Source organism: Chaetura pelagica, unplaced genomic scaffold (assembly GCF_000747805.2).
Source record: "Chaetura pelagica isolate M959 unplaced genomic scaffold, ChaPel_1.0 scaffold92, whole genome shotgun sequence".
Classification (NCBI taxonomy): Eukaryota; Metazoa; Chordata; class Aves; order Apodiformes; family Apodidae; genus Chaetura; species Chaetura pelagica.
In genome coordinates, this window is record NW_009952404.1 from 1,726,425 (window position 1) to 1,741,160 (window position 14,736).

The 14,736-nt window shown below is 38.8% G+C and overlaps 1 protein-coding gene across 1 annotated transcript in view; it reads right to left on the reverse strand.

The window, feature by feature from the left end:
- Positions 1–14,442, reverse strand: part of AGK (acylglycerol kinase) — a 27,950-nt gene extending 13,508 nt beyond the window's left edge. The window contains exons 1-9 of the mRNA XM_010008212.1: positions 14,371–14,442; positions 10,642–10,721; positions 9,296–9,371; positions 8,465–8,557; positions 7,481–7,513; positions 5,455–5,549; positions 3,310–3,379; positions 2,474–2,553; positions 472–529 (exon numbers count right to left, since the gene is read on the reverse strand). Of these exons, the coding sequence (XP_010006514.1) occupies positions 472–529; positions 2,474–2,553; positions 3,310–3,379; positions 5,455–5,549; positions 7,481–7,513; positions 8,465–8,557; positions 9,296–9,371; positions 10,642–10,721; positions 14,371–14,442 (657 nt within the window). The remainder of the gene's footprint in view (positions 1–471; positions 530–2,473; positions 2,554–3,309; positions 3,380–5,454; positions 5,550–7,480; positions 7,514–8,464; positions 8,558–9,295; positions 9,372–10,641; positions 10,722–14,370) is intronic.
- Between the last annotated feature and the right edge of the window lie 294 nt (positions 14,443–14,736).

Genomic DNA, 14,736 nt, shown 5'->3' on the forward strand with positions numbered 1-14,736 from the left:
TTGAAAAAAGAGCTCCCCAGTAAAAACTTTTTTTTTTTTTTTTTTTTTTTTTTTTTTTTTTTGGTATTCCTCCTCCTTTTAATCTGTTCAGAGATAAAGTCTATCTATTGGTAGTTGTTTGTGGCTTTTTTTTTAAGAAGTCGAGTTTCACTGTCATTTTATACTGTTACTTTTTATATTGTTACCAAAACCCTTCATAAATCTTGTAGAGAAATTATACAAAGCATAGCCAGCCTTTTCATTTCCCAACTACAAGAACTTTCCTCTTTACCCTCCTTTTAATCTGTTCAGAGATAAAGTCTATCTATTGGTAGTTGTTTGTGGCTTTTTTTTTAAGAAGTCGAGTTTCACTGTCATTTTATACTGTTACTTTTTATATTGTTACCAAAACCCTTCATAAATCTTGTAGAGAAATTATACAAAGCATAGCCAGCCTTTTCATTTCCCAACTACAAGAACTTTCCTCTTTACCTTAAATGTACTGAAAAAGTGAGCTGCTTTGTTTTTCAGCGGTCCAAGGTACCAGTACCTGAAAAAAAAGAACACAGGTAGAACTTTGAAGACATCCAGGGGATTAATACTGGGAAAAGGAGAAATCCTGCCTAAAGTCAGAGCACACAGACTTGTATTTGCCACTGAAGTTAGTGCTCCCCTACAACCTTTAGCTTTGTGATACTGTAAGTTTCTACACATCACCAGCAGCTTAGCAGTGACGTTCCTTTCCTGAGTTACAGATCACCAAAATGCAGTGTACAATCTTCACTACAGGCAGCACGGTATCTCAGTAGCAGACTTTTACCTAGTTATGTGACACATCTGGGGATGATTTAAAGGTCTGCAGTCTAACAGCTGGTGGGATGCATCTCCACAATATGCAATAAAGACTGAGGTTCGGGGAAACAAACAAACAAAAATCAATAGCTTCACTGACAAAAGAACAGAGCCAGCCAACATCAATTTGTCCCAAAGGATTCTCAGCTCAAAATAAATGTTTGACAAAATAAAAATCCTGTCAGCCTTAAAGTATTGCATAAAATCCAAAGATGTGAGTATATTTAGGCAGGCTTGGCAGAGATTTCAGTAACTGTCTTGCACCAAAGAAGGTCAACAAAGCACATTAAAACACCATCAGCTCAAGAGTACTGCAGATTTAAGCGTATCATTAAATACTAAGGTGTGCAACTGTCACACCACTCCTACCAACTCGTGAAACTGTCTGTAAAATAATAAAGCCTCAAAACCATAAAACAGCACCACATCTCCACCAGGACAGTGCTAAGCAGAGGGATAGCCAGACAGATTTCTGTAACTGTGGCTTATGTCTTGACTGTCTTCATAACAGGTGCATTATTTTATAATTAGTTGTACTGGAATACACCAAATGTTCATTTAGCCCAATAACCCAGCTCTGATAGGGACCAAAGGTGGATGCTTAGGGAGAAGTAAAAAATGAGGACAAGCATACATGGGACTGGTCCCAAGCATACTCAGCAGCCATTAATTTGTGGCTGAAGTACTTTCCAAGCTGGACGCATGTTCTATGCATTCTAAAAACATTCATGGAAAAAAACGATGTTTGAAAGTGTCAACACTGCCCCAAGAACAAAAGTCAGTGCCTCCAGCACTGAGTCAAAAGACTCTAACAAACCGGGACTGCTGCAGTAAACTGGGTATAGTACAGGGCATGCCCAGAAAGCCTGGTGAGAGTGCAGAGGGGACAGAAGTGCACTTCCTCAATCTAGGGATGGAACCAGAAGGAGAGCCTGCAGCATAGCCCAGCCAGCATCTACAAAAGCTACCAAGCAGACCCCTTGCTTCCCAGGAAAAAACATCCTGGCCATTTATTGCATCTCCTCCATTCCGTAAGTGGAATGCATGTGCTGCAATTCCTCCGTAACAGTCTGAGACGTGAACTGCTTTGGCCCTGCTGCTTCTGCACCAGATAATACTAGTCATTTGATACATAGACAGTGGCATATTAAATGTCCATTTGGAGAAAGCCCAACAATAATTAGTTTAGCATTCAGAGAACAGTCATCAGACAGCACGGTCCATGTCATTTCTGGCAGGAATTGAAGGGCATTTCTACTGCATCTGATGTCCCTTGTTGGAATTGAGTTACGGAGTCTGTGTGCATCTTTTCATTGGCAACTGATGAGAAAGAATGGCCTATTACTTTACTTAGACTTTACTCAAGGGAGAGCTTTTCCCACTGATGCAGTCTGTACGAAGCTCCAGAAGTGGGCACCACAAGACAAGCAGAAAGTAAATACTCAAAAGCACCAGTCAACACCGAATAAGTATTTCAAATGACTAAAAGGATGAAATGTCTTACGCTCCCATGTATGTAATGTGAGAGTCGGTACCTCTGCTTGTCAAATGCCTATACTCAAATAAGGCTTCTTTACAAGAGGAGTGTTGTCTTTAGGCAACAGATGCTAAAAAAGGTACCGTTTCAAAACATAGTACTTACTTGCTAACTTTAACTCCTGCATCTCTGTAGGATCCCCATCTTAAACCAGTCACTGCAAACACAGGCTGTTCCTTTTCTCCCTGTAAAGAAAAATGAACATAATGAAATTACTTTGTCTTACCTTGTTTCCAGCTTCTGATTTTTTCAGCTAGAGAAATACCATTTCTATATAAATACTGATTTCTGATTAATCCCAAAAATGAAATTTCCCAGGAAAGGTATGATAAATAGTTAACAGCAATAAAGCAAACAGAATTTAAGTGTTATACATTCCATCTGCTCCCAAAGAGGAATATAAAAGGTCAAGTTCTGAAAAGGCTCATTTTTAACTGCACATCCAGCAACAGCCATTTCTTTTCGGGCATATTGTCAGCCAAAAGCAAGGAGCTCTGCAAAGTGACACAGAAGTTCTGGCTGCAGAAATGTTCATTCTACAACATAACAGAAAAATAATATTAAAAACCCATCTGGGGCATTGTCAAAGGTTTCCCATTTCACATTTTTCAGTTTGTAAAAGAAAGCTATTAACTCCACAATACATATGAATGCATTAAATCAGCTCAGACAGCTATTGTTATCTCTCAGCATTTCTACAGAAGCATCACTGTTATTAAGTTTTGTACTCATCAATACTCTCTGAGCCTCAAAAAAAGATGTTCAGGCACTCTAGTGTTTTCTCCAGTTTAGACTATCTGATGTCAGAGCATACAGTGGAGAAATGGCTGCCACCAGAACTGCTGATTTTATAAACCAACATTCATGACAGCATTACACAAACAACAAAAGAATAGGGAAGTTCTAGGAATACCGAGTGCCAAATAAGCAGATGCTTTTACCTTGATCTGCAAGACATCAAGTGGAACTGTTTCTCCCTTCAGAATGGCCAGTGTGGCATTAGTAATATGTCTGTAAAACAAACAGGAAAACAAATAAACAGAAAGGAAGGAGAAGAGAAAGGGTCTCAAATTACACATTTTTTCAGCAAACTCCACTATGAGTCCAGGTGGGGCTTTTTTTGCAGCAAACAGGTTGACCCCAGGGAAGGAACTCTGACAAAATGCTGCATTTCCTTAAAATTGGAAAGCAAACTGAGTGGCTCCAATATAAGACACTGCCTGTTTCTTAACAAACAAAAACAAGCAAAAGGATGTTCTCAGCCTAAGTTTTTCAGAGATTCCTCCTTCTTCAGTTAATCTGGAAGACCACATGCCAACTCTGTTATGTGCTTAGCAAACTAAGAACCCAAACAGTTGTTTTATTTTATTGGTGAGAGGAGGGGATAGCCATGAGACTACACTCAATTCATGTGTCTGGGACTGAGTTGCCTTAGTATGCTAATTTGTTTTGAAGTTTTTAAATCAACAGAAATCTACCTATCAGCAGTGCTCATGTGATTTTGGTCTCCATTAAGTTGCGGACAGCAGCTAAGGCACTGTCTCATTTCAAGTCACAAAGTGTGGCAGTAAGGATTTTGTAACCAAAGTGTTCAAGTTCATAAAGAAGTCTGTATGTTAAGACCTTGAAACATAGATTTCATTTATACCCCTTCCTTGTTTTCAAAGTTGGGTAAAATTTAAATTCCACATTGTGCAGATTTCCAGTGTCTGCTAAACATGGGAAAAAAACCCAAAAAACCAAACCTGAAACCAAACCTAAGGCAATTTTTACATCGATAACCATATGAATCAGAAGGAGAAAATGCCCTTGGCTTTATCAGGCTTAGAATATTGAGACAGAGAAGGAAGCTTTTTTTCTGCCTCAGTCCTTCTTCTCTCCTAACTCTTGCCTTTCTTTAAGACCTTCACAGTTCCTACACTACAAAGGTAAGATCTAATAGTGCTGAAGGAACCAAAGCCCAAATGTTTCTTTTTAAAATATAATTTCTCCACTTCTTAAGTCAGGTTCTGTTACTGGTGTGGGTTGTTAAGCAGCCTATTGACCAAATTCCTTTCAACTTCACCAATATGCTGCAGTCTCACCTGCACAGTTCATTACCTTGGGACAAGAAGATCATTCATTTCAAGCAGCTTCTTTAGAACCCAAACATAAATTATTATTTTAATCTTAGCTGCTGATTACAGCCTTGTCCATCTTGCTGAGCCTCAGAGCACTCCAGTAGCTTTAATGAAGGATGTTACACCAGTTGGCTGGTGGGTTTTATGTATGATTGATACCAGCAAGGGTTCCACAAAGAATGCTAACAAGTTACTGGGACAACCAGAGTGAACAGAACTCAGGAGCAAGGAGAAATATATACATTAGTATGGGAGAAGAGGAAGGAAAAAATTTAAAAGAAATTAAATGTGGGGAAAAGAAAGCTTATCTGACTTGCCTTTTTACTTCAGAAGTGGATAAAACTAACAACAAATTGAAACGTAGGTAAGAGGTACTGCAAGGCTGGATCACATCCAGGATGCTGACAGGTAAGATTCAAGTTCTTGGAACACTGTCAGCATCGGTCCCATTACAGGGATGGAGGAGAAACCCTGCAGAAGTCAGTAATGGGACCCAGTCTTTCCCATAAAGACATTCTTATATGCCTTACTTTGCAGGTGCTAACCAGATTGTAGGTGGACTGGTTTCTAGAATTCTTAAACTGAAGAAGGGACAAAAGAAGATTATTTTGTTTTGGGTTTTTTTGGTCACATTCTTGCTACATCCCTTCTGACTATACCTGAGGCTTGATCCTTTTAATTCTTTTGTTGTTTTTTCTTTTTAAAACTCTGAGCATCACACAATCACAGAGAAATTAGCCACAACAAATTAGTACATCTTCTAGTAATACATACATATTCTTCTTTTAATTTTAGTCAGTTTGGGAAGTCATTAACTCAGGTAGGTCCAGAAAATCATCAGGCTCTGCCCAGAGACTGCCAACTTCTATGGAACATAGAAGAAAAGGAAACATACCAAGCTACCAAGAAGTACTGCTCCTTGAAAACAAACAAAAAAGTCCCCTTTAAGAAAAATGTAATACTTACTGGACTTGGTTTGTGCTCTCAGGGTAGAGTGTGTGACTCAGACTGCAGGTCGTCCCAAGAGGAATGAATCCTATAGGAATCTTACTGAAGACAGCCTGGACACATGAGGAGAGTAAATGAACATTTGCATCAGCTGAACAAAGCTTCCTGTGTGGAGATCACAGCTGTGTCTGTTATCACCCCTTGGCACTGAGCAACCAGGCACTTCCTTAAATGAGGCAGTAACACATAATGACTCAGAACACGGCATCCAAATCTGTGAACCCACCACTGCCAACTGGGTACAAAGGACCTCTCAGAAGTCATTAAGAGCATTGTTACATGCAGCTTGGCAGCCACATCCCAAGTAATACACAGATTCTGTCAGCAATCTGCCATCTTTCTTAATATTGATGGTGGCATCACGAGCTCAGAATCTCATTTACCATTGCCGAAATCCCCCTCTGATAGAGGCACCTCGCATGGCAAAAGAAGTTTTCTCAGTTAAGGAAATTAATTGATTCCTCTGGCATCCAAAGCATGAAGCAGCAGAAGGTCTAATTTTTGGAACTCATTGACCGTGTTATTTTTCTGTACCACAGTTCAGCGAAGGGGCTTGCTGAAGGAGCAAGTTATTACACTGTACCTCAGAATAAACTGTGCTTCTTGAAGCATGTCAGCAAATCAATGTAAACTACCATATATCACAATCTACCATCTCCCTCTTGGGCACTGCTGCTAGCAGCACCATGATACTGCAAATCTGCACTGACTAAATCACACCCCTCTCACCTCATGCCTACCCGCTCTCCTTTGCTATCTCTGTGTCACCTGCAAGTTTTAACATATCTCAAACACCCTTCTAATTTTCTTCAGAATTGTTTTATAGTGTGTGGACAACAGGCTGTTTGCAGCTCATGCTGTCACGCTCTGCTCCCCTGGCTGTGGGGATCGGTGTTTCTGGAATACCTGGAACACAGACTCTTCTTCTCCAGGCAGCAATGGTATGACATACCTGAGTAAAAAGGGAAGCAGAGCATGGAGCGAGGGGCCTGAACTTCAAATCTCTATTCCTAGGACACAGGTTATATGAAGGACAAGAAAACTTCCCTGGCCAAAGACATGAAGTGGCACAGTGGCAATACTATAATGCAGTATTCCACCCAAAACAGTGCTGGGTGCAGAATTTTCTGTGCTACTGCAAATCACCCTAAGCTACATCAAGACAATAAATTAAAAAACAGAGAAGAAAACCAGCCAGCAAACCCTTCAAAACTTTTCTTCCAGTATCTTTAGATTATAGATGTTTCTGAGGCCAACTATAACAACATTACACTTAAAAACCTGATGTTTTAGAATTGATACAGCCAGTGCCCTTTTAAAAATACCGGCTTAGTTGCAGAGTTTCTTGTCACATTCAGACAAAGCAACTGCTTAAACAGATACAATTCTAGCTGCCAAGGATATAATCATAATCTTGTCTGCATCATTTAATTGAGTTTTTGCCAGCTCCCGCCAGAAGGCTTTGGGAACAATGATTCCCTCCTTTCTTCAATAATACTGTCCTCCCTCTTTAAGAAGAAAAATATCTCTCATATCCTTTTGGAGTGATCCACCTTGAGAGGTTAAATTTGCTTTCTGCAGCCATCTGCATAGGTAGGTATTCACTGCTTAACAAAAATGGCAAAGCAATCCTGAAGTTTCAAGCCTGTACAAATACAAGGAAAACATGTAAGTTCCCCCAGTGCTTCTGCCAAACAAAGCAGCGTTCACAGCTGGTTCATGGGTCTTTGCAAGTTCTGCATTTGGCTTCTCCACAGTCCCTGCTTTGACACTGGAAGCTTCCTAAAACTTGGGAGCCATCCCACTCCCTGAGAAAGGGAATGAAGAACAATGGGCAGAGCTGCAGGACACAAGCATGGCTCACTTACTACGTGGTAACCTGGCTCCAGATTAATAAGCAACACGTCTGCTAAGGCCTAGAGACCAGTCACAAGACGCCTCCTCTAAGAAATACACAAAATTTAAACAAATGACACTTCCTCACCTCATCTGCTCTGCGGAGAAGTCCAGTTATGACCTGAAAAACACAGGAAATGCTCAGCTCTGAGAATTTTATTTTCATTTACAGTAGAAAGCTACAAAATTCTGACCCACATTTACTCCTTGTAAAAGATTTAAGGACCAGCTACTCTTTCATGGAAGATGCTACAGTTGTTTACATGGGCAAGAAGGCACGTTTACTGTGTAAACACTGTGGAGATGGCAGGGTTATGAGTGTGCATGAGTATATATGCTGGCACCACAACCAATACCTGTACAAATATTTTAACACTGAATAATGCTCTGCATAATGCAAAAATAGTACTGGTTGGTGTGCAATTAACAATAACCAACTCCAAGACCAGAGGAAACTTACAGATGTATTCTGACCATTTTCTCATAAGGTCACTGCACTTCATTTAGACCTTGCCTTATGAAGTCAGTAGTTAGCATTGCAGGAAATGTTTCAATAAAATATAGCCTTCCTTGAAAAACAGAGTATTCCCCAGCTCTGCCAGTAGTTTGCTCCTGTCATTAATCATCTTGACAAGAGGCATTTATTAAATATACTGTGCTTTGTTATCACTCCAACATAATTTTTAAATTATTTGATTCCCATTTAGCAGAACATGCATTCGTCTTGGAGAGTTCAGATAGGAATGAACTTGAAAATTAAACTATTGCAGCTACATTACACAGAAAGAAAAAAGTTAAAATCATGTCTCCCCAAATTGTTTTCTCATTCTAGAATAAAATTCTGGATCACAGTTATGTCACATGGTCTTTCTGCCTCCACTCCCATCATCACTTTTAGACTAAAAACAAGTAGCAGAATTTTCTTATCCCCAGAAGATTATAACATTGACTGAAAACTACTAGATACTAGTCTCTAGTAATAGCTGTTATGATATTGCTACATTACACAGGCTCAATCTTCTCACCCTCAGCCTATGATTCTCAACAAACCAGGACAGAACTCCTGCAGTACCTCTTGTACTGTGCCATCTCCTCCTGCAATAATGATCAGATCAGTGTTTTCCATCAATTCCAGCAGCTTTTTCGCTTGTCCCTCATAATCAGTCTGAAGAAACAGAAAGTCAAACATGAGAACTCAAGTGACTATTTCTAGGATTTATCTTCTATAGAAAAAAAGAAAAAATTATCATTTGCTTATTCTGATATAGACACACAGTACTGTACATTACTTAACTAAAATTACTTTAACATAGAAAGCAAGTCTGCTGCCTAATATAGAATGTACAAGCAAACACACACACACACGGTGAAATGAAAGACCAGAAAAAAATCTTATTCAATAGATAGAGAATGCTGCAGCAATAATTATATTTTCAGGTAGTTTTACATTTACACAAAAGCCCAAGCAAACCATGCTCTTGCAGAAAATGTCCCAACATCTTTACAGAATCATCTCCATAAAAGGCCTGACAGCAAGTTGTTGACAGTAGGTTTAGCAGTAAAGAGTACACTGACCTTCTAAACCATCAAAACCATTTTCTGCAAAATTAATGTATTTCACAGGGACATCTCAGCCTCAGTTATTGGCTCAGCCCTGTTTTGTTACCTTCTCAGGTCTGAAGCTACAAAGTGTTGCCTTAAATTTTTCAAATTTTTCTTCGGGTGGAACTATGAATTTTCAATCATCAGAGAGGGGCATTAATCAAACCAGCATTTTAATGCTTAACTTTTGTGAAAAAGATTCATATCTACAGGACAACTGAGAACTTCATATGCATTCAGAATTGAACTTCAACTCTTCAAGAAGACAAAACAGAGCAGACAATGAATGTATCTGTCTTACCTTAACCACAGTTACATCCAAGCCAGATAAGTGTAAAATTGGAGCAGCATTATTTTCAAAAAGGTTCCTGGCCTTGCTAGAAAGACAAAAACAACAAAGCAAAAACTATTTAATTAGTCTAGTGTCTAAAATAATTTAAAAGGAAAGAAACTAGTGAATAACAAGAAGAAATCTACTTAAAAACAGCCTGCAATCTAAACAATCAGTCACAACCTGCCACTCAGGAAAGATGAGATTTCATTTGGTTCAAATGTGTTTCATTTCTAGACTCATATCTCAGATGTCAGCTTTTTATTGCAGTTTTTAAAAAATGCAGAAGAGGTTATCTAGCTTTCTTCATAAATAATTAAAAAAACCCCTAACAACAAAAGAGATCCAGAAAGAAATTTATTAGAAAATAAATGACTTACAGAGCACCAGGCTTTAAGACCACAAGGCAGGCCCGTTTAGGTTTTCAGAAACATGTTTTTGAAAATATTTACTCTTAGATATTACTGAATTCAAAGTTCAAAAAGTTCAAAAGCAAAATTTTATCTTTTTTTATTTTGGTACAGGACTCATACTTTCTCCGACTATAATGCAGAATGAATAATTATGCCATTAGCTATAAATTGATTACAAGTAGAAACATGAAACTAGAAGTCAGAGACTTAATTCCCTACCATTTTCCAGTCACTATTTTTTAGTACATAAGTATCTAAGTCCAAAAAGCACTTCCATATCAGATATAGAATTCCTTTATTGACAACACCCCACCTCTCCCCAAGATGCAACTGATACAAAGCTTAGCTGATCAGCAGAAACAGACAAACATCACATCCAAGATAACTGTTTTTTTGCCAAAATAACAAATAACAAAAATAGCAGATGACTTCTTCCAGAAGTTTTGCTCTGAGCCCATATCTAGTCTCTTAGGTTGTGGGCACATCCCATTAAAGGACAGGTTCCTACAGAAGTAAGATCACTGCTGGCTTACTTCAAGCCTTGAAGCAATCAAGGTCATGTCTTATTTCTACAGTTACTGAGGATGAAAATGAATCAGGTAAAAAATATGGAAGGAATATGAAGGAATTCCACATACAAAGGAATGACAGAGGCCAAAACACAGGATCAAAGAAAAACAAAATAAAAGTTTGAAAATCATTCTTTCAACTCAAGCATCTAGTTCTATTTCTCATTCCAGTCTTTTTGGTGAAGTACAGTCTGGCAAAGTTACACAGCACCAGCTTGGCATCAGAGGGAGGCAAAAATGAGCTAAAAAATCTGGCTGGCTTTTATAGTGGATGGCAGAGTCACCCTACTGGAAGAGTGACTCACAGATCAGTGTAAGGAAAGGACATTTTTACCCTTTGCAAGCTGCTGGGTTGAGGAACACCGTTGCTTTCTTCAGTGGAACACTGGAAGGGATCAGCTGGTTGCCAAAAGTCTAAGTAAGATAAAAAGAGCAGAGTTCAATTATCTTCTAAGCACATCGGTAAAACAGGTAAAATGATGTACCTCTACAAATGTCAATGGGCTTTCAAGCCTCATGACATTCAAATTACTTCCATCTCCAGCCATCGTACAGGTCTATTCAAAGACCTGTGCTCTTAAGAACAGCTCACACCACTGTGACAAGTACTCTTTAGCTTATTTTTACTATTCCACCACCACTCTGTTTTTATCAATCTCTGGTTTTCTGCCACGGGCAGAGATCCAGGGAACTATCCTTGACTCCAAGGTTACTTGATTCTCCTTCCTTATGTAATTCTCATGCGCCTGCCTGCCACCCTCTTTCTGCATCTTTTTCCACTTCCGTACTTCATTCCTTTTACCTCTTCTGCTCATTTTTGTATTTTCTATGCTTAAGTTTGTGCAGATATAAAAGATAATCACCAGAGATTGTGCCCTGACCTACAAGCAAGCTCACTGTTTCTCAGACATTTTTTCTTTCCAGTACCTCAACATAAAAATCACTTGAGTCCTCTTCAACTTTTAAGCCATTTCTGATTTTAAACTCTCTGAGAGTTAGTCCATACAGCCTCTTGTAAATTTTAGCCCCTTGTAGCTATTTCCATAGCTTTCAGCACAGGAGAGGCAAGAAAAGCCAAAGCTTCCATGCATTTTACTTTCCATTTTAAACCTTTTAGGCATCCTAACTACCACACCAAATCAAATTGGTTTTGAGCACAAGGAGGAAAACTTATTCAGCAGTACCATCAGGAAGTCCCAGAAATGACGCAGCAACAAAAGGCTGCTGCACTGAACACAAGACACAGCCAACTGACCCTGTGGGGATGATGGATGTTGCTGAGAGTAAAGGAATTTTCAAAGAAAGGGAAACAAATGAACACCTCTTAAGCCTTACTAAAAAATCAGTTGGAAAACACACCATTTTATTGCAATTGTTGGGTGGGAACTGGGAAATATAGAGGACCTCTAGCATGCAACAGCTGTTAGAAACAATTATTTGCTTGCACTAAACAAGCTAACAAGGCTCATAAAAAATGTATGAGTAATGACATAACCACTTCTTTATGTAATATTCTTTGACATGTTACATACAGGGGCATTTCCAAAGCAAATGCTGATTTTTAAAGAAAATTAAAAAATAATACTGCAAAATCCTTTTTTTCAAAGCTCAACCTAAAAAAAAGACAACTTAAAGGCAGACAATAAAAATTGTTCTTAAGTATATAAATGAAGTTATAATTTAGGAATGTCAATGCCTTTTCCTTGTCAAATGTACACTCGCAGGTATTTCATTTCTGGATTTCTAAGATGACAATTACTATTTTGCAGCTATGAAAAACCCCTTATAAATGGCTTTGCAATACTTTATGAATACTAACAAAGAAACTACATTCCTTTACAGAAAGTTATCTCTGTTTCATAGATTGAATTGTTTGCCAGCTAAACAGGACTCCTTTAACACATGCCCAGAGTTTAGTAACAACAAATTCTACTAGTGAGACCACATTTGCAAAAGTAGTCCACAGTCAACTGACACTGGCTTATTCCAGAGATGGGGGTGTAAAAGCTTTAAAATGTGACAAGTGGGTTCTTGAAAGATAGTCTTTCTATGATCAGTTGCTATCCCAAGGCTGTCATCATAAACTGATACTGCCATTCAGACATGCAGGGTGGAGTCTTTGCATGAATACTGCTGTAGTTGATACTTTGGCAGGAAGGTGAGCGTCTCATCAATCTGGTTGTAACAAGTTTAAAAATTTAAAAATCTGATGTAAAAGTGATAGGGAAAATCCCCCACTTCACTCTGACTAAACTTTTTCTTGGGTGAGCTTGCCTCTATTTTTTCCCCAATACTTCACACTATAAACTCTAGCATCTTTTTTTCAAACCATTATAGGTTGTTGTTATACTGAAGAACACAGCAGACATTTAATGCCTTACTGCTGTATTGCTGTGTGATTTCAAGCAGTATTTGGCACTGACATACCAGTGAGAATGGAAATTAAAGCAAGAATTGATTAGTAGGCTTTCTGCTTCACTGCTTCCTGATGCAGGAGTCTTCTGGAGGATATTTTCCCAGGCTTTAAACACTGAAATTGTAGGAAGCTCTATTGACAGTGCGTTTGCACTTTCATTTGTAAGAATACGACAGAATGGAACAGATCCCATCACTTAATGACTAGAGTAAAGAAACAGGAAAGTCAGAATTTCTACAACAGAACTACCTTCCTATACCAGTCTTCCCTTAGCAGTTTCACCTTTTTGACAGCATACAAACTTAGCTCTCTTAATTTCTCCTTATATATAAATTTCATCAATGCCTTTTAAAAATCTTTTTTCATTTGGCCAGCATGCTTCATATACTGAGGTATTAATGGTTATTTTAGGTGACATAAAAAAAAACCCCTTCTATCACTTTGGCATTATGCCATAAAAATAAATACTGAAAACACAAAAATCAAGAACAACTCATGCTCTGAGTTAGAAATGCATTTGACTCTGAAGCTGTAAGCACAATTTATGAAAGCAGTATTTTCAGGGAAAGATTTTTCTTATTCTTTCATGAGACTCCAGACATCCTATTGCTCAAACCAAGTTGTGCTAAATATCTTTACCTCAACAACAGGGTGGCTAAAATTGGGATTATTCAGGTGCACCACAAAAGCAGGGTAATCTTAAGGAAAGTTCTTTGATGAGAAAAATAATTTTCACCATTCTTCTCAGGACCCAGTATATAGAAATGATGGGAGCAGTGTTTTGCCCTCCAAAACCTGGCACAGAGAAGCAGGTTTTGAATACATTTTATTTGTGGGGGGTGGAAAGACACAAAATCCTATGGCATATCACTACAGTAATAGAGCCAGCATGTAGTACCTATGCAGTGATGTTAGCCACTGGCAGCAGCACTTGTATCCCTGAAAGACTGCTTATTAAGGACAAACTTTCTTTATGGGAGTAGTACAGTATGGGAATTTGCTCATTGCTGGTTACCCAGATCACAAACTAGAAAATACAATAGTCAGCATACTCATAGAATAACATGTCTCTATGAATAAGGAGCTTTCTTGTCAGTGATCTGCAAATGAGTTGTCTCCATTAAGTTCCCAGTACACGGGTCTCCAAAGCCCTAGGTCAGTCATCTCACTTAGCACTCTTGATAAAGTCACTCAAGATGGAATAACCAAGGGCAAGGTCTCCAGGTGAGCAATATCATGAAGCAGGGTTTGCACTGCTTCTGCCCAGACTACACCCGTCGTGGTGGATCCAAGATTTCAGTCTCCTATCTTATCAAGAAATCACCTTCCTGCCAGAACTTCACAGGCACAAAGCAATTACACCTGCAGACATGGAGGTCTGGGTAGCTATAGCAGTAACTAAGATTACCCCGACAAGAATACTGCACTGCCCATCACAGCTGCGGTCACAGGGCACAAAAGGTTCAGCACCCCGGCTGCAGCCTGGAGGCCTCATCCACCCTTTGGCTCTTCAGCAAAAAGAACACAGATGGCATCATTATAAGGCTCATCACGTAGAGAGGGCTCGCTGGGAAAATCTCAGGAGCCCTGCACAACCAAGATAAGAGGGAGATTTTAATCTAACTTTATCACTGTAAACAGCATTACCTGAGCTTCTTGGCACGCAGCTCTTCGCAGCAGGTTATCGCTGTTAGGTAAGACAGAAAAGAGAGTGGTCATTAGGTTGTGTAAATTTAAAACAATTTGCTCATTTTTAAAATGTAGGCACATAGTCCTTTCTACACAGACTTCCACAGCACTAAACACAACCCAAACAAAAGCAAGTTATTTAAGACCCATTTAACACTTTAAGGATGATACATAACCATTTAAGCACACATGCATAATTTTTTTTCTGCACTTGCACACAAACACCCTTTCTATAATAAAGAAAAGCAGAAAACAAAGACCAGGATGCCAAGTGTGCTGAAATTACATAAGCCATGAGACACTATATAATTGCTTTATTTTTCA